Source organism: Gopherus flavomarginatus, chromosome 17 (assembly GCF_025201925.1).
Source record: "Gopherus flavomarginatus isolate rGopFla2 chromosome 17, rGopFla2.mat.asm, whole genome shotgun sequence".
Taxonomy (NCBI): Eukaryota; Metazoa; Chordata; order Testudines; family Testudinidae; genus Gopherus; species Gopherus flavomarginatus.
Window position 1 is genome coordinate 18,260,901 of NC_066633.1, and position 26,522 is coordinate 18,287,422.

Genomic DNA, 26,522 nt, shown 5'->3' on the forward strand with positions numbered 1-26,522 from the left:
CAGGAGTGGGGGAATCCTCTGTTTTCAAGGGCCTAAGGGAGAATATACCAGACCCCAGATATTTGAGTGATCACTCCCCACCTCTGACCTGCCAAGCCAGCTGAGGTCAGGTAGGTGATCCATTCCTTCCTGCTGACAGTCCCATCTGAATGGGGACTGGGCAGGACATTTTCAGGTCACAGATCCATTCTCTGGCAGGAAGGGCATTTTAATGGATATGGTGCTGGACTGGGATTCAAGGGACCTGGCTTCAAATCCCAGCTCAGCCACAGCGTTTCCTGTGTGACCATGGACAAGTCAGTTGACCCTATGCCTCAGTTCCCCACTTGCACAACAGGGATGAGGCTGCCAGATCTCACAGGAAGTAAACCCCCTTCCATTAGTGACCGTGAGGTGTTGATACTGTGGTGATGGGCCCATGTAAATACCTAGATAGATGGATCTGTGGAATTCCCCTGTCTGTGCTCTGCCAGAGCCCCTGTCAGCCTGGTCTTCCAGGCTCAGTCAGGGCAGAATCTTTTCTATTTGAGTCAGGTTCATCTTTGGCCATTTGGGCAATTTGCCCCACGTCTAGTCCTCTGTGAGTTTGGCCTCTTGTTTGAGGGAGAGACTGGTTCTCTCCGGGCCCAGCTGAGGGGCGGTTTTTGCCATTGGTACTTTAGCTTCCATAATCCTTATTCTGACATGTGATGTGTTTCCATGTCACTAAACGCAAATTGCTTCATGCTAACAGGAGAAATACAAAGGGCTGGAGAACCCTGAGCCTGTTCTACATCCAGCTGGGAGCAAGAGCCCCTCCTCGCTGCAGCAAGGAACTCAGGAGACAGTGACCAGGGATATCCAATTCCACTGGCAGAGCAAGAGGCACTATCAATGGTTCTCTCATGACCTTGAGCTCAGAGCTTGTCTTTCCCTGCAGCCACGTCTTCGCCAGGGAAACTTCACCTGCTATCAAGCCTCTTATTAAACACTGCATCCCGATGTGAACTTAATCCAGTACCAGAGGGGACTAGCTAGGCTGGGCAGAGGCACAGGAGAGCCATGGTGGGAGGAATTTTCCCAGACCTGAGCTGCAGTGCTGAGAACACTGTGTGTTGGAGAGGGATGAAGGACAGGAGTATCTGGGCAACGGCAGATCTTCTGGCCCCCTCCCTGTCCTCCTTATGCCCCACCTACTCCATTCTAGAGGGCTCCTGGAAAAAGTTAGCTCTGTACTGTGGCGTATATCCTGTGTGGCGCTCCCACATCTGGCCCACCCTCTATTGCAAAGGGAACCACACTAACCCCATTGCTGTGGGCCTGGGCTCCCAGATGGAGGTCCGGCTAACTTAGCTCTCTATGCAGCATTGCCAACGCTCATGATTTTATAATAAGCCTCATAATATTGGGGCTTAAAGCCCCATCTTCTGGAGTCACGTGCTTACATGAAAATCACAGCTTCCATTTAATAAGAAAACCAGAGGGGAGTAAGCATCTAGCACTCATACCCATGGAAAAAGCTTAAAACATTGATTCCTAAAGGCTCATAAACCAGAACTCAAATAAAAGAATCAAATTTTAAACAAACAAAAAAATCAAGAATTTTAGCTGATCATGATTTTAGGGGGCCTGACTCAGGAGTTTCGATTACTTGACACTGGCAATGCTACCTATAAGAATGTTAAGAAAGGGGGTCCAGAATTTCAGCAAGTGACTGCTAGAGTAACTTTCCTGGCATGGTGGGATCTTCTTTATACAAACCTCCTCCTAGTGAGGCTGCTGTGTACAAGGAGCAGAGACTCACCCTGTCAAGAAGGGTGCTAGAATAAAGGTGCCTAGTGATTCTAATTGTTTACTCTTAAAGTGCCAGCAGAGAACTCAATCTAATTGTTAGTACAATACAACCAGATCAAACATGCTCTGAGACAACATGGCCACATTTAAGCAGTGAGGAGGAATGGGGAAGCGATAGAAATTACCCTCTGAATGCCAGCCACTGGGTCTACTGTACCTTGTCTCCTTTGGTTCCCATGTCCCCTTTCACTCCATCTGTGCCTTCACCACCCTGTAATAAGAGCACACGTTAAATGTGCAGCTTCTCAGAAGAACGAACCATGATGCTCCCCAAGGCTGAGGAGCACAGTGATCTGTTTTCAGCATCGGAGAGGAAGCTTTCACCGGTTTTGATCAAAAGCTCATTCTTGAGGGATCTTTCCACAGGCAGAAAGGGAACTCTCCTTTCTACCCAGACCAGAAAGCTGCAATGTGACCCTACGTGCCAGATACTCGGGGAACTTTAGACCCCCGCAGGTACCTTTAGCACCCCTGTAAAATGGTGGAGGAGGAGTGTATGGCAAGCAGCGGTGGCTCCAGGCACCAGCACTCCAAGCACGTGCCTGGGGTGGCAAGCCACAGGGGGTGCCCTGCCAGTCCCTGTGAGGGTGGCAGTCAAGCAGTCTTCGGCGGCTTGCCTGCAGGAGGTCTGTCAGTCCCACGGCTTTGGCGGCAATTCAGTGACGGGTATGCTGAAGCCGCGGGACCAGCGGACCTCCTGCAGGCGCTGCCGAAGGCAACCTGCCTGCCATGCTTGGGGCGGCAAAAAAGCTAGAGCCGCCCCTGATGGCAAGGAGATCAACAGTAGACCTCCTGTAGTTTGGAGTTGATGCAAATATTACTTGCTTGAGACAGAAGGAAGGACTACCTGCATTGCAATTAACAAATAAAGTAACTTCCCTTCTGCTTTATGTTGGGATCCCTGCCCTTACCCCCTAACTCAAACACACACTTCTTAATTGGGGCATGACATGAGCAGACAGTTGGAAATCTTCCACACACAAAGCTCAACGCTGACACACAGCAAGTCCCGCTACTGTTGTTTCAAGCAGTGTGCACCAGCTACCTTGATTGCTGCCAGACCTTTTGTGATGTACAGCAAGAGCCAGGAGGAGGCCACTCAATCTGTTCTGAGCTGTGACCTTCTGTAGGGAAGGACCAGAACTCAGAACTCCAAAATGTAACAGGTCAGTGCATTGACCTTCAGTGCTGTACAGCCTACCCCGATTTGTGTTTGCCGAAAGATCCCAAAGGCCACGTCCAAGAGTAGCAAACATACTATCTTGCACCCTGGTGACTCTCATCCTGGTTAAACTCTATCCAGAGACTCACTTGCTCCAACACCCAACACCCCTCCTAACTAAGCACAACGTCGTCTGTCCACATAGCATAAAGTGCAGGAAGAGGAAGCAGGAGAGCTGGATTTGACTCCCAGCTCTGTTATAGTTTCACTGAGTGTGACCTGAGCTGAACTGTACCGAAGTTTCCCCATCTGTAAAATGGGGGTGATATCTTGAATGGGGGAGGAGGAACATAGGGAAGGGAGGCCAAATGTCTGAACATTTATGGAGAGCTCTGAGACACTCAAATTCAAGGGGAATAAAAAGTATCACTGTTCTTTCTGATAGGGGATAACATTTCAGGGATCTTGAACAATCCAACTCCCTCAATAATTGGGATGAGTCTACACAAGGAAAAAAGGTGTGTTCTTACCACAGGATAACGATCTTGTGTGATAATTATAAATGCTTTGTGTCTGGATGGTTTAGACACAACAAATCCTGCATCTCAGCAGGGGGTTAGAGGAGATGACCCTTGCAGTCCCTTCTAACCCTATGGTTCTATGATTCACCAGATGTCCCAATTTTACAGGGACAGTCCTGATATTCAGGGATTTTTCTTATATAGGCACCTATTACACCCCTCATCCTGATTTTTCACACTTGCTATCTGGTTACCCTAAGGCCAAGTGACTTGCCTGGTCTCCTGGGAGTCCCTTTGAACCTGGAATTCCAATCAACCCCTGAAAAAGAAAGAGAGAGACAGTCAATGCAACATTTAAAAAGGACACAAAAATCCACACAGGCCTTCAAATCCCCCCTCGGTGAAAGGTATGTGCCAGAAAATGAAGTGTCTGAAGTTCATGACCAATAGGAAATACCAGTCTCATTTGCAGAAGGTCTTTGCTGATGATCCCATGGCAAGGTATAAGGGAGAGGCACCCCTTGTGGCCCCAGGACAGCCTGCAAGTGATCCTTCACCTCAGTTTCCCTTTTGAGTCCCCAGTAACTCCATGGAGGATTATTTTCTAGGCCATCATAGTTTATTAATAAAACTTGGTGCAAATGTCCATAACCAAAAGTCCCAAGACATAGTTCACATCACACACACCCACCCCAGCGCCTACAGTCTTTAAAACCCGGCTTTGATCTCACCGTACCCTGGTACTAGACCCTTTGTCAGTCCTCTGTCAGGACAGGAAGCCCAGCTCTTCCTTCTGGGTTGCAACCCGCTCATCCCAGCAGGAACACCCACAGCCTCTCTGCTCGAGCCATCCCTCGCTCCCGGTGGTACTCTCATATTCCTCTGGGTCCAACTCACCAGCAAGGAGACACCAGCAAGTAAACCCTTCCACAGCAACCCTTCCCTTCCTCCCACCCTCTCCAGCCCTTGGCTCTGGCCCTCAAGCTCAGAGCCAGCAGGCATTTCCCTCTGCTGCTGCTGCTCCTCTTGCCGTCAGCCCTGGCTCAGGGACACCAGTAACAAACTCTCCTTGCTGCTCCCCTACCTTCAACCTTCCCCCAGGAACCACCTTCTCTCTCTGCCAGCTCTCGTCTCCTGCCCTACCTGACTGAACCAGTCTGCTCAGACTGGGTCTCTGTCACAGTCTCTCCCCCAGCCCCAGGTGCTGCCCTGCTGCCCTCTTTGTTGGCCCAAAGAGGGAGCACCTGGACTGGACCAGGAGAGTTGAGTTAAGCCCAGTTTCATTTAATAGGTCAGCTACACTGTTACTCCCCGGGAAGGAGAGAGAGCAAGTTAGAAACATGGGGAAACTACTGTTAGTACAGGCAGCCATCCTTTTACCTGGGCTAAGCATTTGTGCACGCTTTGATCCAGTGAGAACAGAGAGGAGAAACAGGAGGGAAATGGCTCTCTAAACAGCACCTCACCATTCTTGCTGGCTAAGGGAAATTACCAGCAACCCTAAAGAGGGTCGTTTAAAAAAAAATCGATGTTAAACACCCATGTGAGCTGGTTCCAGATACACGTGCTCTGCTGAGTTTTCTCCCTGGAGATGCTATGGTCTGGGCTGGGCATATCTGTCTAGGTAATTGGCCATTTGGGGTGGCTTTTGGACACCCCAGTCACACCAAAAGGGCATACTAATGCCATCTCTCTAGGTACTTATGTGGCCACTCACTACCATCACCAGAGCTTCAGGCTCATTCATGGATTTGAGCCTCACTATGCCCGCGAAGGGAAGCATTATTCCCATATTACAGATAGGCAACTGAGACACAGGGTATATTAGTGCTGGGTCCCATTCCAGCACCCAATCCACAAGACCATCTTTCTAATCTGGTTCCTACCAGAGCTACTTCCCTGCTGCCCAGATTTCCAGCAGCCACTGAGACACAGCTTAGAAGAAGCCTGTTTCTTGATTATTATCCTCAAGTGCCCCCCAACCTTCCAGGTTTTACATGCCTCCATGAGGAAAACTTACAATCCAATTGGCTCTTTAAGATGTTAATATCAGAAGCAAAAGCCTTATGGGAACGCCCCCACACTGAGACACAGCCCCACGACTGCACCCCAACCATACTACTAAGCTGGGAGCACGAAGTACTCTGGCTGCATAAATTGGTGAAAGACTATAAGTGTGTTGGGGGCTTTAAGCAAGTCAGCAACAAGAGTTGTTCTGGCAGATGGGTGGTGTGCAGGAAAGCCATGGAGAGCTACTTTTAAGAATACATCAGTGTAGGGAAGGCACTGACAATGACCCGTCCTTAGTCTTTCCTGCTGAAAAGAGACCACAAGGAGTTAAGCCCGTCCCAGTCAGGGCGGACTGCCCCAGGGCTCAGACTCCGGATTTCCCCAGAAATCTCCCTAGGTCACCTGGGCTTAGCTTTGGCAACAGTGTTCCTCTAGTAGGCGGAAGGTTCCCCAGTGCACACACAGGCATTAACAGGATGTCCAGCTTGGGGACTATGATGTTGCAGCAGTATCATATGAGGGCTGCTGCGTGCAGAGCCCTCACTCTCCCATCCAGGGGCGGCTCTAGGCATTTTGCTGCCCCAGGCACAGCAGGCAGGCTGCGTTCGGCGGCTTGCCTGCGGAGGATCCGCTGGTCCCGCAGCTGTGCCTGCGGGAGGTCCACTGAAACCGCAGGACCAGCGGACCTCCCGCAGGCAAGCGGCCGAAGGCACCCGGCCTGCCGCCCCCACAGCGACCGGCAGAGCACCCCCCGCGGCTTGCCGCCCCAAGAACGCGCTTGGCATGCTGGGGCCTGGAGCTGCCCCTGCTCCCATCTTATATCTAGCCTATTTCCTAACAGGGCAGAGGTCCAGCTACACATGCAGATGAATGCATATGAATCAATGAAAGCACAGGGGGAAAAAAAGATAGCTTGGCTTTGTCTTGTTTGTGCAGTGGGCGGGATCTCAAATGGTCTGTGGTGTCCTATCATTGGTAGCAGCTGGACTCCAGAAAGAAAGACAGAGCTAAGGGAAAGACCCAGTGGATTTTCCTCATTATTCACTCCAATGCAACGTACCTGTTCAGGTTACGAACTGGAGCAATACAGCATAAAGAATTCACCGTGCCCAAAGCCACTCCACTCCCACCCTCACCCATAATGAGCTGGGGCATGGAAAGATACAGCCACACAGACTTACCATGGGGCCTTCTTGACCACGCTCTCCCCTTAGTCCAGCAGGACCGACTGCTCCCTGCAACCAGAAATAACCCTATAAAAACGGCTTCGTGACAAGGCTGCCATGTTTTACTTAACTCATCAAGGCTGAGTGTTATTAAAAGGCAACAGACAAACCAGAGAAATCCAAACTGAGTGACAGCAGGAGGGAAAAACGGTGGAGGGTGGGTAACAAATGAAATCCCATTTCCAAGGAAGAAGGAATGGGGGGAGTGGGGATCGTGAGTCTCCCAACAGAGAGATTTCTTGATTTGATATCAAAAGTTTAATGAATTCTGTACACTTCCCACTCCATAGGGAAGACTCTCAGGTGTCAGACTCTTCACTCGGCACGTACAGGGCACTTGGCCACAGCAGCTATGGGAAAGGAGGTGCCAAGGACCCATTTTGGCCATGAATGGGCTATCAATACACAGTTTTTCTGAATGACTATTAGTCACATTCACTCCAATGGGAGCGAAGGGAGGATACTCTACTGTTCATAAGGCAGCCTCTTCTAACTGATCAGAGGATCACCCAAGACTTGCATCTAATCACGCAACTCTGCATTTACCAATTACCACCAATGTCTCTGCTTATCCATCAGACTCCGTCCTTTTCTACACCTGTAGTCATGCTCTAACCTTTACGGCAGTTAATGGCCAGTGACCAAGTCAACAATAAATGTGGGAGGAGAAAAACAACAGAACCATCCCCCTCCTCCCCAAGGTTTCAGGATTGTGCCAGATCTAAGTGTGAAAAGGACCAAATTCAAGCTCTAAGGGTCTCACACGCTTTCTTTTGACTGTGAGTTGGGGCCTGCAGCTCACACAAATGAACTGGAAATTGCTAAAAACGGAATCACTCCATAGGATATATGCCTGTGCTACCTCCATCAGAGTTCTATATGTCTGTCCATCACCGTAGGAACAGAAAACATTCCACTTAAAATCAATAACAGCAGCAAAAGTTCCTAATGGACTTAATGGAGTTTCTGGCCCTTCTTCCTTTTTGGGTTAGAGTATTTGGGGTTTTTTGCCCTTTTTTTCCTTAAGATTTTACAGTTCCCTCTTTTCTCCCCTTTTGACTAGTGGGAGTTTAGGGGTCAGAGAGCAGCACTGTATCATTTTTATGGTATAAAGGCATTTTCCACATGCTGGAGCCTGTTTTCTTTCACTTGGACAGGGAAAGAGGATGGGTTTCAGAGTAGCAGCCGTGTTAGTCTGTATCCACAAAAAGAACAGGAGTACTTGTGGCACCTTATTTGCGCATAAGCTTTCGTGGGCTACAGCTGGTTCTGCAGTGGTGCTTCTGCTAGCCAGTCAACACAGCAAAGGCCCAGAGAAAGCCACCTACCTTTTCTCTTTAAGTGGGGCAGTATGGGAGCATGTCACATCAACGTGCCATTCTCTGCACTTGCTACCAACCTCAGGCGAGGCCAGTCAAGGTTACAGTGTTTATCTTCAAAAACGTAAAGCGACTGGGGTTTGCTTACCTCAGTCTGCTGCAGCCTGGCATGGTTTCTGCCATCAGCAGAAACACTTCAGCCATATGGCCCCCAGGTACAGAGGCTAAGGGCAAGGTCCTCTCAGAGTATAAGTCACAACCATGGCTTGGGCAGGAGGATACGTTGAGCCAATGGTCAGAGACCAGGGGCAGGGATCAGGAAAGTAGGAACACAGGACAAGTTTGGAAAGCAGGACTCAGGCGAGAAGACAGTGTCTGATGTAGCCACTAGCCAGGAATTTGACCCCTTGCACAGATTACTTCCCATGCCTCCTTCTGGCTTAAATAGCAAAGCTGGACCACCCAGTGGGGCCAGGCACTCGTCCAATCAGGACTCCCACGGACTGTGCCTCTGGTGGGGCTAGGGTTCCTTTAGCCACTCAGCCCCTCAGTTACTAGCAGGCCATTGGATACTGCTGGTATGCAAAGGTTGCCTGGGGACCTGTAGACTTGGGTTCAAGACCCATGGATCCTCACAATCTCCATACTGCAGTCAGAGGGTATACACACCTGAGCTGGCGTTAGTCTGGCCAGCTCAGGTCCCAGAGGTGTGAAACAGCAGCAGGACAGGAGAGCCTTGGGAGTAGCTACCCAAGGTTCCAGACAGGCTTGTACAGCCCATGCTGCTGCAGCTTCACTGCTCCAGGCAGGGCCGGCTTTATTAACTGCGGGGCCCGATTCAAATACCCAGTGGCACTTTGGTGGCAGAGGGTCTGCTCCGGGTCTTTCACAGCACCAAAGGACCCCCCGCTGCCAAAATGCCACCGAAGACCCAGGAGTGGACAGCAGCCAGGTGAATAAAAAAATTTTTAAAGGCTTCTAAGGCATGGAGCACTCTTGGGCGTGGAGCCCAGTTCTGGGGAATCGAGCGAATCGGCCTAAAGCCGGCCATGGCTCCAGGCCCTGAGCTACTGGAGCTAGGTTTAATTTAGCAACGTCTACACAAGCTTCTATCACACCCTGTAGGTACAGCACAGACATACTAGCAACAGAAATCCCTGGGCTTTGGAATTCATTCCCACCGGAGATCAAGCTGAGTTCACAGGTGAACTCTGCTGTCTGTGCAGGCCTCTACCTAAGTCCTGGCGCCAAACGGGCACCGCTTAGCACTCGTTCAATTCAGACAAGCAGCTCAGAGGAGGGCAAGAGCATTTTGCTCCCTTCAGGGCTGTAGGTACCAGATACTACAGTGATGGGCTCATTACAACAGGCAACCTCAGTAACAATGAGACATTATTGCAATGGCAGCAAGATGGGGAAGAACATATTTAACTCTATATGTGGGGGAAACAGACTCTTACAGGGTCTCCTTTAGGCCCAGAGGCTCCTTCTATCCCAAGTGGACCCTAGAAAGAAAGAAAGAAAATAAGCAGTAAATACAGGCAAGAATAGAGACCCCATTCTTTAGAGTTTAAATGAAGTAAAAGCGAAAGAGAATCTGTTCCAGCCTCCTTCAAATCAGGGTGGGAGATGTCGTCACTACAGGTCAAGCGCAGCATTTGCTCATTCACCTTGTGCTATTTCTTTCACTCTACGATCTGTTCAAAAGCCACGTACCCTCAAGCCCTGCGCACAGCGGTCTGTGCCCACTGGTGATGCAGGATCTCCGGTGATTTCATCTCACAAGCCCTGGTTCCTCCTACCCTCCCATTCTTACAGTTTCCACTCAGATTTCCTGCAAGTGAAACTCTCCCAAGCAATGGACAGCCTGGGACAGATGGGTGAGGAGGAGTCAGAACTAGAAAACAATCCTGGTGAATTGTCCATGGCGATGGAGAAGTTCGTCCCAAGCTTTCCTACAGCCCATTATGGAAACAGAGTGGATCTGGATGTATATTTTCATGCCAACAACAATGGTTTTCCATGTGGATTACTCCACCCAGGATACAGCTTGCTTACATTCGTCTTTTCCTGCGTCTTCCTCTGTCTTTTCTCCTTCCACTAACTCCTCTGGGCTGGCCTACCAAATATCTACAGGTGTCCCTGCCAGGACTATGCTAAATGAGGAAAACAGACTCTTTTAAGAACCACTGCTCTTCCTGCAGTGTAACCTCCCTTCTAGTCTCTGATCTCACCTGCAGCACAGAGAATCAGGCTCCAGTCCTCAGCAGAAGGTGAGAAAAACGTTTAGGATCTCGCAGCATAACTTACAGAGGGTTGCATACTAAAATGCTCACCCAGCCACGCCCTTGCCCCCACTCTGGCCCCACCTGGCTCATGGTGGGGCTGGGGCTGGTTGGAATGGGGGTTCTGGCTCTAGCTGTGGGGGCAAAGGGAGGCTGACCAGAGTCAAGTGAGGGGCCCACTAATCCTCACCTAGCCCTCACCCTAGGATCCCTGCCTCACCCCTGTACCCATAGTGACTCTGTTTCCTGGCCACAGGCCTCTGTGAGGTCACTGCCTCACATCTGTACCCTGAGTGACCAAATGGTTTTACTGGAAATCAGGCTTTCCTGGTTTTTCAATTTTCACCAAATTCAACAGGGTTTTGCCCATGGATCCTTAGAACGGTCCTCAAAACGTTGAAATGGATCGGATGTGGTGTTCAAATGTTATCACCTGACAGACACATGTCAGCGAGATTGTGTAGGGCCTCAGGGCCGGCTTTAGGCCGATTCACCCGATACCCCGGAATCGGGCCCCACACCTTTCTAATTTTTACTCACCCAATGGCATTCTGGATCTTCGGCAGCATTTCGGGGGTGGGTCCTTCAGTGCCGCCAGAGACCCGGAGCGAGTGAAAGACCTGCTGCTGAAGTGCTGCGGAAGACCCAGAGTGCCGCTAGGTGAGTATGAATTGGGCCCCACACTTGCTAAAGCCAGCCTTCTAGGGCCTAGCTTTGCTTGGAAAATAATACTAGACACGAGCCCCCTTCTCGGGAGACACTGCTCACTTGGCCAGCAGCACGGTGTGCTGGTTAGAGAAAAGGAGTCAGGAGATCTGGATTCTAATCCCAGCTCTATTGCTGGTTCATTGTGTGACCTAGGTCAAGTCCCTTCGTGCCTCAGTGCCTCAGTTTCCCCATCTGCAAAGCAGGAATAATATGGATTATGTGCCTCTAAAATACTTTGAGATCCACAGACAAAAAGTGATATATAAGCGCAAGTATTATTAGTGATACTTAATGGAAGGTGGCCAGTTTTCTACTGTTGTCCAGCATCAGCAAGGAGCTACAACTGGCTGGACAAAGCTAGGCCCTACAGTCTCGCTGGCAGGTGTCTGTCAGGCGATATAATTTGAACACCACATTCGATCCACTCCAACATTTTGAGGCATGTTCTAGGCATCTGTGGGCAGAACCCTGTGGAGTCTGGTGAAAACTGAAAAACCAAGAAAGCCTGATTTCCTGGCAAAACCATTTGGCCACTCAGGGTACAGGGCAAGGCAGTGACCTCACAGAGGCCTGTGACAGCGAGCAGAGTAACTGGGGTTACAAAGTAAGGCAGTGAAGGGTTTAGTATGGGGTTTAGTGGCCCCCCAATGCACTGTGGCCAGCTTCACCTCAGCTGGTCCCTTGCCCTCACACACACCTCAGCCAACCCCCATTTCCCCCTCCGTCAGGCCTTCCCAGCCAGACGTGACCATCGTGAGGCCAAGGGGGCGGGGGAACTGGCCAGAGCCAGGGTGAGGGCCTGGCAGGGTATACAGCTGCCTTACATGAGCAGTGAAGTGTACAACCTTCTCGGTTATATGATTGCAGAATCCAGAGACTCCATCCAACAAGACTAAGGTCCTGTTGTGCTAGCCCAGTTCCAACACACAGCGAGAGAGACAGGCTCTGCCCCAAACAGCTTACAGTGTAAACAGACAAGGCAGACAAAAGGTGGAAGGGAAGGCAGAGGCAGAGAGCGGGGGAATGGTTTGCCCAGGTCCAACAGTAGGTAAACGGCAGTGCTGGAAACAGAACATGAGTCTCCTGGCTCCTAGTTAAGTGCCCTCCCAACAGAGGATGCAGCTGCCCACCGCTGGGCACCCTGTGCATTCCCTCAGGCAGTGGTGAACATGGCCTGGGTGAGTTAAGCCTTCATGTGCGAGATGCAATGGAAAATTCCAGCAGCCCATTTGCTTAGCAAGGACTCAGACAAGTCCCCACTTCTCCTGGATGCTGCATGGGACACCTGTGGCCTTGGAAATGTCACCTGTTCTGTACTGAGAAGATCATTATGCATCCAGAAGCAATTTACCTGTGATCCTCTAGGCCCTGGAGGTCCACGTCTCCCTTGCAAGCCTTGTGGTCCCTACAGAAAACAGGGTGGGGTGAAAGCACACTACAGTTAGGTTTGAATGAACTTGAGTGTAAGTGCCACCTTGCAATACAGTTCATCAGATGTGCTGCATTCCTTATTCACCGTTCATCTCTTTCAAGGAATGAGTGGAAGTGTCTGCAGCATGGGCTGGGGGTGCAAGGATGGAGGAGGTTCTTTAGCCTCCAGGCCAATTAAACCTCCCTCCATCCATGCCTTGGTTGTCAATTAGTGCCAGCTGAGCTATTTGGTGCCAGGGAGAGACAGCCACTGGGAGCTGGGCTCCACCCTTGAACTCATTTCACAAAGGTCCCCATAGCAACTGCTCTCATCACAAGGCTAGTGTTGAGGACGTACCTTGGGGCCCCGTGGGCCTGGCAAGCCGGAAGGGCCCATTTCTCCCTATGAACAAAGCAAACATAGGCACGCTCACTAAACTGGCACAGCGGGCAAGGAAAGAGAGGTACACAATGGCAAGTATATGCCACCTTTCCCCATGGTGCCCGGTAGGGACCCACCTGAGAGCCATTGACTCCTTGTAATCCGACTGACCCCGGCTGCCCTGGCTCCCCCTGCAATAAAACAACACACAGATACAGTCCCCATAGTTAGTCTGTCATAAAACGCGGGAGAACCATGCAGTTCGCTCCTTCACGGATACTGGTCAGGACAGCCAGGGGGCTGGCTGGAGCGGTCTGTCAGATCTGCCTGGCAGCTGGGAATTCTCCCAGAAGGTTGCAATGTTGACCAGACTGGAGTGGCTACTTCCATTAGTAGCTTATATATCTGCTTTGGGGCCACCTGGCTAGGTCCTTGCTTGTAGATTGGCTGAGCCCTAGGTGATTGGTCTGGGCCTACCATTGGATTTTCAGCGCCCACCAGTGGCTTCTGTCTTGTGACTTCCAGAGACAGACCCCAGCAGAGCAAGGCACTTGGTTGAGGCAACACAGACAAGAAGCTCAGAAAACCAAGTTATTGGACTCAATACAGGAGTTACTGGGTGAAATTTTATAGCTTATGTTGCACAGGAGGCCAGACTAGATGACCTACTGGACACCTCTGGCCTTAACATCTCTTAATCTAGTATTCCTGGAGAAAGCCATGGGGGATTTCCATCAGCTCCGTAGTGTTAACACACAACAGAGTTCACCAGAAGCACCAGATCGTGAGCTCTTTGAGACCGAGACCAGCTGATTATTCTCTGTTTGTACAGCACCTAGCACACTGGGGTCCTGGTCCATGAGCCAGGCTCCTAGGTACTATCACTATACAAATAATACATTGTAACATCTCATTGTCTCACATTCCACAAAAGAGCCCCAGACAGCCACCATAAAGCACGGGGCTGAGCCAAACTGGAGAGAGCACGTCACTGGCACGAGTAGGTCAGTCCCACTCCTTCCAGTGTTACCACCTCACACCTCCCTTTTATTGCTGCACAGGGATTTACTTCACCGCTAACTCATTGCCACAGAGACTGATGCGTATGTAATGCCCTGTCTCCTAACCCTGGCAGGGCCAAGGTATGGGGACAATTATGGCCATATGTTTAAAACTCAGTAATGCTCTTGTATTGAAGAGACAGCTGCCCCCAGTCACACCACAGTGCCATTTCTTTGTGGGTGTGTAGCCAAGGGGTAGAGGATCGCTGAGAAAAGGAAATTCCTTTCTTCCACTTTTCTCCTTTCTGCAGATGGTGTTTCCATCTTGTGCACATTGTAACATTCCCTAAACGACAGATTTCCTTTAGAGCTGGGCAGGAAGCAGAATTTCCACTTCACAGGAAATGCACCATTTTGAAATGTGCTTTCATTCCACGCTGGAGTGAAAATTCCAATTTCAAGCTTCCTGGGAAACTGAATTTTTGAAAAACGTGTCATTTCAATTTGGATTTTTTTTTATTTTATAATTTGTAATATCAAATGAAATGTATTTTTAAACAAAACAAAAAATCAAAAGGCTCCATCCCAAAAGCATCAAAACAGAATTTTTCATCCTTATGAATATTCATTTTGAAACCCCCCCCCCAAAAAAAAAATATATATATATAAAAGTTTGTTGAAATCGACACACTCTCCTGGAAAATTTCAATTTTGACAAAATGGCACTTTCTAACGGAAAAACATTCTGCCAGGAAATTTGCAACCAGTTGTAATTCCTTTCCCAGCTCTCAAGGACAATAACACTGAATGTACTAGGAGAGTGCTGGGGTGACCTACAGCAGTGAAAACTGTCTTAGGCACAACCACCACCTTGTTTTTATCCATTGGTTAAACTGAAAAATTATAAACTTACCATAGGTCCGGCCAGCCCTGGAGAACCCACTGCACCACTTTCCCCCTGAAGCAGGATAAAGAAACACTTGAGATCTCAACACTATAAGCAACATCTCCTTTTCCCTTCCTCTCTTTCCTACGGAGTGACACAGTACCAAGTACAACCTGGAAAAAGCCACCTTTGGTATGGGAACGAGGATGATCTAATGCAGACCACTGCTGGTATGTAAGTGTAACACACACTCACTCCAGGTGGCACAATGTTCCACTCTGGTGGTGACTAGGCTACAGATAGGGACCTGGGTCTCTTAGCTTAGGCAGTAGAGGCTCATGCTTTAAGATCCACAAGTCCCAGGTGCTCTGTTCATGGCATACACTCAGAAAAAAGTTAGATTAAAAACAAATATTTTTGCTGGAAGTTTGCAACATAACACTACTGCATTTCTTAGAATTCAGACTAACGACACACAAGAACCCAAAAACAGAGAGACACAAAGCAGGCTGCTCCCTAAACAGAGTTTTAGGCCCCACACTACAAGAAGAAGGTGGAAAAATTGTAAAGAGTCCAGTGGAGGGCAACAAAAAGAATTAGGGAGCTGGAGCACATGACTTATGAAGAGAGGCTGAGGGAACTGGGATTGTTTAATCTGCAGAAGAGAAGAATGATGGGGGATTTGATAGCTGCTTTCAACTACCTGAAAAGGGGTTCCAAAGAAGATGGATCTAGGCTGTTCTCAGTGGTAGCAGATGACAGAACAAGGAGCAATGGTCTCAAGTTGCAGTGGGGGAGGTCTAGGTTGGATATTAGGAAACACTATTTCACTAGGAGGGTGGTGAAGCACTGGAATGGGTTATCTAGGGAGGTGGTGGAATCTCCATCCTTAGAGGTTTTTAAGGTCAGGCTTGACAAAGCCCTGGCTGGGATGATTCAGTTGGGGATTGGTCCTGCTTTGAGCAGGGGTTTGGACTAGATACCTCCTGAGGTCCCTTCCAACCCTGATATTCTACGATTCTAACTCACCCCTCCTTACTGTAGGCTGGCTGACTGCTGCCAGGCCTAGATCACACGCTTCCCTAAAGAGCCTTATACACTGCAAGCAAACCCAAGAAAAAATCCTTGAGTGACAATTTACATCACTTCAGTACAGCACACCAGGTTCAATCCTGGCTGTGGATGACCCACCCAGGGGCAGAGCATCACACAAGCAGTGTCCCTATCCACTGCTGGGCAGGCAAATGGTGACAGTGAATTCTGACTAGAGGTGCAGAAGGCCATTGTGAAGGGCAAGTGATTAAAATCCTCATTTATCTTTTTACAAAATCCACTGGTTAATTAGTCAAGTGTCCACAGGTATGAGTCCAGTGGCTTTAGCTGTACAGTACTGAGGACTATTAGCTTTAAGGCTACTATACAAACTCCACTGAATGATCAATCCATTCAGTGGAGTCATAGAAATGTTTGTAACCAAACCCTGAACTCATTTGGTTTCAGACGGTTGCAAACCTGAAAGAACAGACTGGGTTTCCCAAGGCTGACAAACCTTTTGGCAAAGCGGGGCTGGGTTTCAAGTGAAAACAGGGCCCATTTATGGCTTTGGGTGCAATCTATACAGGACTGGCTACATATAGCTTTAGCCCAAAGACAGGCACAGCTCAGCAACTTGGCTGGGTTTCACTTTGAGTTTTGTTAATTGATTTGAATCTGAAACTCCAAGCAAAGCCCCATTAGATGAGAATTGTGAGGGGTGTTTGGCATGAACCCCCTTGCAAATCAGAATCCACCTACTCATTTCAACTTATATGAGGCACTGCAGACAGACTGGGGTTATTTCACCTGCTTTACATTCACGAAGGAGTATCTCCCCAGCCCTTAGGATTCATATTTGGAGAGACTCATTACGCTTTCACATGGTGAACTTGGATTGCTGGAAAGGTATCCTACTTCTAAAACCAGAATAAGAAGGGACTTCCAATGCCCCAGGGTGACAGGCATATGCCATAGAGGCAGGGGGACCCCTAGGCCATGGCCTGACCACTTTCTAGCCTGGCCAAACCTGAGTGGCACTGCAACCCCACATCATAGAATATCAAGGTTGGAAGGGACCTCAGGAGGTCATCTCGTCCAACCCCCTGTTCAAAGCAGGACCAATCCCCAGACAGATTTTTACCTTAGTTCCCTAAATGGCCCCCTCAAGGATTGGGCTCACAACCCTGAGTTTAGCAGGCCAATGCTCAAACCACTGAGCTACCCCTCCCCCATATGCCAGGTCATGATACCACTCACTCAAATTTGGCCCGGCTGCCCCTCCATTATGAGCGAGTGGCATTGCGACCTGGTACGTGGAGTCATAATGCCACTCAGGTTTGGCCTGACTGCCCTCCTGTGATGGTGGAGGGGGTCACTGGGCCAAATTTGAATGAGTGGTGCTACAAGGTAGTCCAGTTCTTTCCTTTCCCTCCAAGGACATGACAGAGCTGTGTTAATGTCCTGCACTGCCTGACTCATCCCTTCTTCAGTGCACTAGCATTTTCGCTGGTCTTAGGAAACATAAACAGACAGATGCTGCAGCACTAGGGAAGTAAGCATAACATGGAGAAGAACACAACTCACTTACCTCTGGTCCAGGCAGGCCCTGGAACCCTGAAGCACCCTTGACACCCATCATCCCCTAGGAAACAAGCCAACGTATTGAGGAGAGGATTAGGAGCAGACATGTCAGGCACAGGGCCACCTCATCTGCCTCTTTATAGTTAAACCCAAGACATTCAACAAGGGTTTCTTCCCCGGGGGGGGAGAGTCTCCAAGCATTAAGAAGCTTCACCACACACTTCCCCATCCCCAAAAGGCCAGTAGCATCATCATAATTTTGACAGATGGGTAAACTGAGGTAGAGAGTGATTGAGTGACTTGCCCAAAGCCACATGAATCAGTGTCAGACCAAGGAATAGAACCTGTATCACTCTACTCCTCATCATGTGCTTTAATCATTATAGATCACCCATCCTTATCCAACGACAAAAGGTATCCAAGTTAGGTACCATCCCAGCTATGGGACAATGTCTGCTCAGGAGAGCAAAGGGGCCAAATGGAATTGGAGGGATGCTGCATGACAGAATCAAGAGGCACTGGAGCCTCAGTATTAGAACCGTGAGATGCTTGGCTCTTTTTGCTGCCTTTGGAGTGGGAGACCCTTGTTTCACTTCACATGGGTTCAAGTCTCCCTGAGTTCTGCTTTGAGTCTGGGGTTTGAGCAACCCCCTGAACTCAAAGCAAAAGAGACTACTGGGCAAGTGGAAAGAGAGGTGAGAGAGGAACCCTGGGAGGTGGTCAGAGGATGAGAGGAGCTGGTTTCTTTACCAACTTACCTGAGCTCCAGCAGGTCCAGAAGGGCCATTTTGTCCTCTCACCCCCTGAAACAGCAAAAAGCACAGATAATGACTGAATAGCACAGAGGAGCTCAGGAAAACGTAACCTGTGCAGCAGAAAGCAGTGCTGGAGGGGAGGGGACGACTCATGCCTGCTGGGATCCTGAACCGGGCCAGAGCACAGGCCGATCAGCACCCCCTTTTGCAGGGCTGGCAATGGATCTGCTGAGTCACTCAGCTGTGCAGCCAAACGGATTTCCATTTTGTACCCCCCAAACCAGGCCTGGGTGGGAGACACTGCCCTGACTGCACTCCAACCCGAGCCAGGGGGTCTTTTCCCTTCTCTGATGTAGGCTCTTTGTCGTGAAGGGGAACTACAGTCCAATCTACCCCCTCCCCCTTCTAAAACACAAGAGAGATGCGGAACAATGGGAAGAGTTGGCCCCTTCTTTAGGAAGGAGAAAGCAATGAAGAACAGAAGGAACCTGTACCAGGGCTGCAAGCTAATTCAGCACACAGGGGCTGCACAGACGTGAAGGTGCAGAGAGGAATCAGATTTATTTTCTGAGTGATGATGAGACTTGAGCAGAATTGGCTTCATGTCCGTGAGAGGGGAGCAAAAGCCAGTATCCATGCGACATGGCAGAATGCCTTGAGGCCATGGGGGATGCTGGAAGGCTTACTGCTGGAAGCCAGCGCTCCACATTAAAGTGACTCAAAAACACAGCAGCCAGCAATGTCTTTTGCATGGGTCTCATACCCACTGGTCCCCGTGTCCAGGCTCAGAACAAGTGAACTCACCTTTGTCCCCTTTTCTCCTTTTTCCCCAGGTGGTCCAGGGTCGCCCAAGAACCCCTGAAACAGGTACATTGGAGACATGAGAGCCACTGCAGAACTATGAACCAGCTGGAGGCAATCAGCCCATTCTCTCTCTGAGGGCTGGTGGTTTGAATGCAATTAACATGACCCAAAGCTGGCCCATCTTAGGGTCCAGTAACAACCTGGGTTACCCTTAGAGGCTGCAGTTAGCTTTAAAAAATGGTCTTTCAGCCTGGCATCAGTGATGTAATTACCTCATCGTCCATAAACCACTTGTGGCTCAGTGCATGAGGGTTGCTAAATAGATGGGATTGCGTATGTTGGAAAGGCCTGCAAGCTCTTGACAAAAGAATTCGAAGTAGAACCACATTCAGAGTTAAGGCTGCTACCCTGGATCCTTCACGCTTAACAGGCCTGGTGGTTTGTAGGCTTGGCAGAGAGAACCCGACAGGCACAGTGAAGGACACAGGGGGAGCCTTAGAATTCTGGATATTTTTTATCTTTTCCCCCCAGGACTGAATTTTCGAAAGTGCGCCACTCCCAATCTGCCCCCACTGTGCAGAGCACTGGGAAAATCTGGCCTCGATGCCAGGGGCTGAACACTTTGAAAAATCTGGCCCTATACCTTCATGTGGCAGCACCGAAAATCCCCCAAGTTAATCAAGTCACGAATCCTTACATGCCCCCCTTTGAGCCCTGCAGGTCAGCAAGCATCACTGCTGTTGTACAGATGGTGACATGGACTCGAAGAGATTAGTGTTAAGCTGTTCAGAAGACGCCACTGACTCTGGGTGACTCTGTTTCTGAGCTTCCAACCGGAGAGTCTTTAAGTGGCTGACTTTCAGAGACGCTCAGCTCCAGCAGAAGCCAATGGGCGCTGTGAGTGCTTGGCGCCTCTGAAAATCAGGCCACAGGAAGTCTCAAAATGGGCCTCAGAAAATGGAGGCATCCTGGGAAAAATTGGGCCCACGTGACTTGCCCAAAGTGACAGAGGGAAAAAGGAGAGCTGAGATTTTAACTCAGGTCTTGCAAGCTCCCAGGCCCCTGTTCACTCCACTGGATCATGCTAACTTGTGGATCCAGAGTCAATTCTCCCTTCTTCCACAAGCCTTGGGTGAGTTTGGCCCTGGGGAACAATCTCTGTTCCTCAGTTTCCCCAGCTAGGATAATAAAACTGCCCCACTTTACAGAGGGAAAGGGATATGAAGACAACTTCATTCATGTTTGTGAGGTCATATACTATATACTACAAGGTTCAATGCAAGATCTGTGTATCTGAATAGAAAGAATTATTTCAGAATAATATTTTGAAGTAGTGTTTTTTTAAAATTTTACTTATTTTAAAGATAAGGACAGTTTGTTTTTTTATTTAGCCCTCCAGACAATTGTGGTATGAATTGAATTGTTCTAACATATAAATCACACCAGACATGTCTATGGACCCTCTAACACAATGCAACAGAGATGGAAGCTGTTAAAACTGATGTCACAGCATTATCCAGATCATGAGCATTACTGGAAGGTAGGAGGAAGATGCTGATGCCAGTTTTCTAAAGTACTGTAAATAGGGGAATTTTCAAATGTGACTGAAAACCACAAGTCCCACTGAAAGTCAAAAGCACAAATGACAGTCAGGTGCCTAACTCCCACTGACTCTCTCAAAATTCACAGGCAGAAACAGCAGGCAGGTGCCTAACTCGCATTGACATTTGGTGGGAGTTAGAAGGACATTATCAAAGGCACAACCCGCATGTAGGTGCATCCCTTCCACTGAAAGCCAATGAGAGTTAGGTACCTGCCTTCCATGTGCGCCTTTGAAAAATCTCCTCCCATGTGTCTAATTGATCAGGCACAGTTGAAAATTCCACACTAAATGTTTTTAGAATTAATTTTTGTTTTTAAAAACCAGGGCTGACATTTCAGAAGCCACCACAGGGATTTAGATGCCCAATTATGATTAAAATGAATGGGAATTGGGTACCCAAATCCTTTAGGTAGCTTTAAAAAAATGCTGCTAAAGGCCTTTGGTTTAAAAAAGAAAAAAGGAACCAAAACCAGTAGAACTCAATTTATTTTGCCTGAGGTAGGTCTGTGCTTAAAACACTGCCACTGCACCACTGGATAGCTGCCGTGAAGATGCTATCTATGCTTACAGGAGGACTTCTCCCATCGGCATAGTTAGTCCATTTCCCCGAGAGGTGTAGCTATGTCAACAGGAGAATTCTCCCATTGATTTAGTGCTGTCCACACCGGGGGTTAGGTCAGTTTAACTGCGTTGCTCTAGGGCATGGATTTTTCACACCCCTGAGAGAAGTACTTATACCAACCTAGTGTCCTGGTGTAGACCTGGCCTGAAAGAACTTTGCATGGACATTTTCCATCCAGGCTGATAAATCTAAGGTGACTCAGAGGAACTCAAACCCCTTGACTTAAGGATTCCCCCTTCCCTGCTTCCCCCAGATTATTGCCAACAGCTCACCTGGTCTCCTTTTTCTCCAGCTGGACCTTGGTCACCCTTAAATCCCTGAGGGCCCTGGTAATGAGGAGGAAGGAATGGAAGACACAAAAGACCAGTTTATGCTCGTGAAACCTGAACTGACACAGCTTGTGTGGCAGAACGAGGCAGCAGTTCTCAAACCGCGGTGGTGATACTCACTGGACCAAATTCAAGCCTGTTGTAACTAGGTGCAACTCTGTTGGCTTCCCCCAAGTTGCTCCCACTTACATAGGCCACAGGCCAGTTTTTGAGCCTGGCACTTTCTCCATATTGCAGCCTCATGAGCAGGGCCGGATTAACGCTGTCGTGAACTAGGCGTAGTCACCAAATTCATAGGGAGCCCAAATGTGACCCCGCGTGCCAGGTTGCAATGCCACTCACTCAAATTTGACCGGGCCATCCTTCCGTCATGGTGCACAACTCTCCAAGCAGCAGCCAGTCCCGATGGCTGCACTGCATGGCCAGTCCAGTTGTGGCCAGCGTGCTGCACAGTTGGTGGCTGTCCTTTGTATTAGAAGACAGGGGCTCCGAAATGTATGTTCGTCTAGGGCCCAGTGATGGGTTAATCTGACCCTGCTCATCAGACCAGTCACAATTCTCAGACACGTGAGCCAATCAGCTGTGTGAAGAGCTCAACCTGCGTTACCTCATCTGCAGTCGTTTTATATCGAATGACTCCTTCCGAATGCTGAGCCCCCGGTCGATTATAAAGCAGGGTTTTGGTGAAGAAATGTCATTTAGCCCTTCTGAGCTCTGAGCCCCACCCACTTCCTGGGGCTCTGCCACTGCTGTAGGTGCTGCACAGCTTTTCAGGCTCCCTCAAAGCAAGTCTCTTCCATATTGCTATCACTCTATACCCCCCAGCCCAATCGGTGTAGGCATTTATACTGTTCCCATCACCCTGTTTCCTCCCTGGTTTTGACGTTTTAATGAGACAGCCACTTCAGACAGCTCCAAGCAGGTCAGCCACGCTCCTTTTCTGACACAGTACTGGTTACAAGCAGGCAGACGTGCGTGTCATTAATTCAACAACATTGTTGCCCCTTTTGGCCAGAGCGGTTAGCCAATACTTGTGACTTTACCAGGTTGCTTCCATTAGGAGAAGAAATTGGTAATGGAATCAGGAATTTCTTGAAGCAATCCTGTTTATTTACAACGAATGTGTACAAACTCTTGTTTTCCCGAACACAACAGGAAGCAGTTTTGTTGTTCACAATTCCAAACCTCTTTCCAGCCTGTACTCTGCCCAATAAGTTCCGTCTCTCAGCTTCCTCTTAGGGCCTGCTTTCTTGCCGGCTTTCTGCTTCTTACCCCCACCAATTTTTTATCCCTCTCCATATACACCTCTCACAAGATCCTGAATCAAAGTTTGCACTTTCCCGACTGAAGTCAGCATGCAAAGCTAGTTAAGGATAGGGCTTGTTAGTTCAAAGAATTGACAAGCACCACAAAAGAAGTCAACAGAGTTTGTGAAGTAGACAAGTGGATGGAATCCATTTTCTCCCTTGTCTTTTTTCCTTTCTCCCTCCTGTAAAAGCAACCTAGAAAACTAAATGCAGCAATGCAATCAAGCACTCCAGGAGTCCAGGTTGCTCCAGAGACACTAACTATGTCCTGTTGAGCATATATGCTGTTTCTCTTTCCCTTGTTAAATGTGAACCTTCAAGGCATTATTATTATTAAAGTAGTGCCTAGAAATTCCAATTATAGTTAGAGTGGGCTTTTTCTTTGTTAAAGGAGGCAAATAAGCATATCAATAGCATCAGCTTGAGCTTGCTGGCTGCCTATGCACTATCAGCTGGGACAACGGGCACTGCCTTTACCTTCTTGTTGCAAACTATCCCATGATATCCAGCCAGAGCATCCAAAACTCTTGGCAGTTTGACTTTGAAACATGGGATCTCTCCACATTAGTGCTAAGTGTTTTGTAACTAATTGGCCCACAACCAATTCTAACGAAGTGCAACGTGATCCTTCAAGCTAATGTCCAGGTTCTCACCTGCTCTCCTGGTAACCCAGGTGGTCCAGGCTTTCCATCCATTCCAGGAAGCCCATCTGAGCCAGGGAAACCGGCGTGTCCCAGGAAGCCCTGAAGTCCAGACTCCCCCTGCAGAGAGAAAGCAAGGGGATTAATAAGACGCTACAGAGGAACTCCACAAATGAAGTTGTATCTTACACTCCTGCCTCGCCGTTCAGTTCTGCTTTAGGACTCAGTAAAAATATTGGAGTTTTTTTTGGGAGGGAGGAAATCAGCAGCGTCCAAAGAGGTGAAGAGTTTTATTGCCACTGTAAACATGGTTAAGAGCCAAGGGATGGAGGTAAAGGCAGCACAGAAAGATTAACCAAAATCTTGATCATTATGAAACAGATGGATAGTACATTATAACCAAATTCATTGGCTACATGACAAGAAAGGAAATGGAGGCAGGAGAATAGGCAAGAGAATAAAGGCGACATCAGGAGAAGGTCAAGGAAAGGCCTGTCCATCTGTCTCAGCCCTAACAACTGCACACCGCTGACTGAGCTCAGAGGCTTCTCTCTGGCAAGTCCAGGTGTGCAGCAGCCTGAACAGATGCAAAGACCTGTTTACCTTCAAAGGTTGCTTCTGCAGAGCCAAGAGCAGTTGCAGTTATGATTCGTGTAACGGTAGCATGTAGGAGCCACATCGGGCTACAGCCTGTGCAAACACATAATGACAGTCCCTGCCTCAAAGAGCTGATAATCTGAACAGACAAAACAACGTCAGTGGCAGAGCAATGTTCTATCGACTGGACTCAGCGAAACTGCTGTGCACGTGCTCGGTATGGGTCAGCCGTGCCTCCGCTCCCACTACACACGCTACTGTGGCGACACTGATAATTATGCTCTCAACTCAATGAGAGCTAGTGTGTGTATGGGGTACATGAGCAGGGGAATCACACTCCTAGCTTGTAAGGTAGACGTAGTCTCAGTAACAGTATCACCACAGACAGAGGAAAGTCATAAATGTGAAAAACAACAGCAGCAAAACACAATGGTCCCAAATTCTGATTCCACCCTAGTGTTTGCGCGCATTTGCAGGTGTCAGGCTTTGCTGCAAAGTCTGCGCTTGCCTTTAAAAACTAAAATAAAAAAAATAGTTTGTCAAGTCTGGTGTGAAGATCAACTATGCAACAGCAGGTTGCTAGGGGGGAAAATACCATCTCCACAAAAACAACCAACAATGACAACAAAACAGTGGCAGCAAAGACGGGTCAGCTCATTTCCGGGCCATTCGGGGGCTTGTCATTATAAAGCAATGCCAGTCTGTTAAAATGAAGCTGGAGCCAGAGGGATAAGTCCATTCACCGCTGGCCCAGCAGTGGTTTGGCTGTCTCTCCCAGAGATTGGTTTGACCTTCCCTCCTGGTGCAGCTCATGAAGTGCCAGCCTACCACTCATCGCCAATCTCTTCTCAAGGAATGAATGAACCAATACGTGCAAAACGAAAGAAAGGCCCAATCTGCATCAAACCCAAATGATCCAACTGGAGGAGTCTCTCCTCTACTACAACCACAAATCATATAATCCCAAGGGCTCAAGGTCACGTCACTGTGGGGAAAAAGATTTCTCACATTCCTACCAACTAATGCTCTGAACCCTTCTGTACAGAGCATGATGCAAATTGGGACTCACCTCTTGTAATGGTACATATGCCAGGCACACCCTGTACTGGAACACGGCACTGAGGAGGGAGAGGTGTGTCTGAGATGACAAGTGGGAAGGTGGGATATGTATGGAAGTGAATGGTGTTTCTTCTTTAATGTAAATAGGATCAAAAGATGCTTGGCTCAAATTCCAGTACAGACCTGCACTTTATTACACAATATGTTACTAAATCAGCCTGGTAGTGTCTTAGCCAAGAAGCCCTGCTGTATATTATCATCATTATTGTATCCAGAGCTCTGAGAAGTCCCAGGCATGGACCAGAACCATCATGCTTCGTGCTCTACAGACACAGAGCCAAAAGGTTCCTACCCCAAAGAGTTTTCAATCTAATCTATGTGCCACCTGCACAACTGTACCCTAAAACGGTGGCATCATTTTCCACTGGCTCTGCCCAGCGCTTGTTATTGGAACCTTGAGCGTAGGACATGTTACCTTCCTCTGGAGTTGCAGAGCCACAGGACAGTACGAGCACAAAGCTCCACGTAAAAGGTAGAACTCCACTACTGAAACGTTCAAACCCAAAGACACTGATCCAACGGCAGAGCTCAGCAGTAAGGTTGCATCCCTAAAATCAATGCAACAGCTGCCGGAGAAAAGACTCAGGAATTCAGGATTTGGTCTGTGATATGAAACCTCGTTGAGATTTCTCTGGTTTGCTGAGACTATACCCTTTGGAAAACAAACACATCCACATGGACAATGACAAAGAGCAGGTCCTCTACATGTGTGGTAGGCTATTCAGTATATTCCACGTGTCTGCCACAGGAGGAGATCAACAGGTATCAGAAATAGAGGCTGCATTCGAGGAACTAATGCAAGCACCAGACAAAGCTGCTCATTCAAACCTCAAACAATGCAGAGTTTTGCTTCCCTTGCAAATCTGGGTCTCTGTTCAGAGCTACACAGTGACGGGAGCTCAGTCTCAACCCCCTAGCTGGGATGCAGACCTGCTTTTGAAGCACATCAGGGGCACAGCTGGACTCTGAGAAAAATGGTTCCTTTTCACTCCTGCACTAATCCCTCAGCGAACCCCTTCGCCAATCCTGTTTATGCGAATGGATGAATAATTTTTGGTACCATTTGATTAAGTTACACTGACAGCCTCCAAGGTTTACATTCTATCTGTTTAACACGATTAGTGAAACCTTCCAGATGTTGGCAGCTGGTAAAATACACTGGAAGAACACTGTTCATGGCTACCGATTCCCCAGAGCTACCCTCCGCTGTTCTCCACAAACAGACGGGAGACATCTGGATTTACAGACTATACATACCCTCCACCTAGAAAAGCTTTTCCATCTTGTAAAAAGGTGAATCATTCTATGCTCCCTCTTTGCAAAGCCCAAACAGACCCGTGCACCAGACATCTTTGTTCAATTCCTCAGCCCACAGTCCAAAAAACA

The 26,522-nt window shown here is 48.6% G+C and overlaps 1 protein-coding gene across 1 annotated transcript in view; it reads right to left on the reverse strand.

Annotated features, from left to right (window-relative positions):
* LOC127036277 (collagen alpha-1(I) chain-like) overlaps window positions 1-25,546 on the reverse strand; it is an 83,110-nt gene extending 57,564 nt beyond the window's left edge. The window contains exons 1-15 of the mRNA XM_050927087.1: window positions 25,476-25,546; window positions 25,087-25,135; window positions 23,433-23,540; window positions 21,416-21,469; window positions 18,919-18,972; window positions 18,118-18,162; window positions 17,367-17,420; window positions 14,771-14,815; window positions 12,994-13,047; window positions 12,833-12,877; window positions 12,416-12,469; window positions 9,532-9,576; window positions 6,708-6,761; window positions 3,791-3,835; window positions 1,991-2,044 (exon numbers count right to left, since the gene is read on the reverse strand). Coding sequence (XP_050783044.1) covers window positions 1,991-2,044; window positions 3,791-3,835; window positions 6,708-6,761; window positions 9,532-9,576; window positions 12,416-12,469; window positions 12,833-12,877; window positions 12,994-13,047; window positions 14,771-14,815; window positions 17,367-17,420; window positions 18,118-18,162; window positions 18,919-18,972; window positions 21,416-21,469; window positions 23,433-23,540; window positions 25,087-25,135; window positions 25,476-25,546 — 831 coding nt within the window. The remainder of the gene's footprint in view (window positions 1-1,990; window positions 2,045-3,790; window positions 3,836-6,707; window positions 6,762-9,531; window positions 9,577-12,415; window positions 12,470-12,832; window positions 12,878-12,993; window positions 13,048-14,770; window positions 14,816-17,366; window positions 17,421-18,117; window positions 18,163-18,918; window positions 18,973-21,415; window positions 21,470-23,432; window positions 23,541-25,086; window positions 25,136-25,475) is intronic.
* Between the last annotated feature and the right edge of the window lie 976 nt (window positions 25,547-26,522).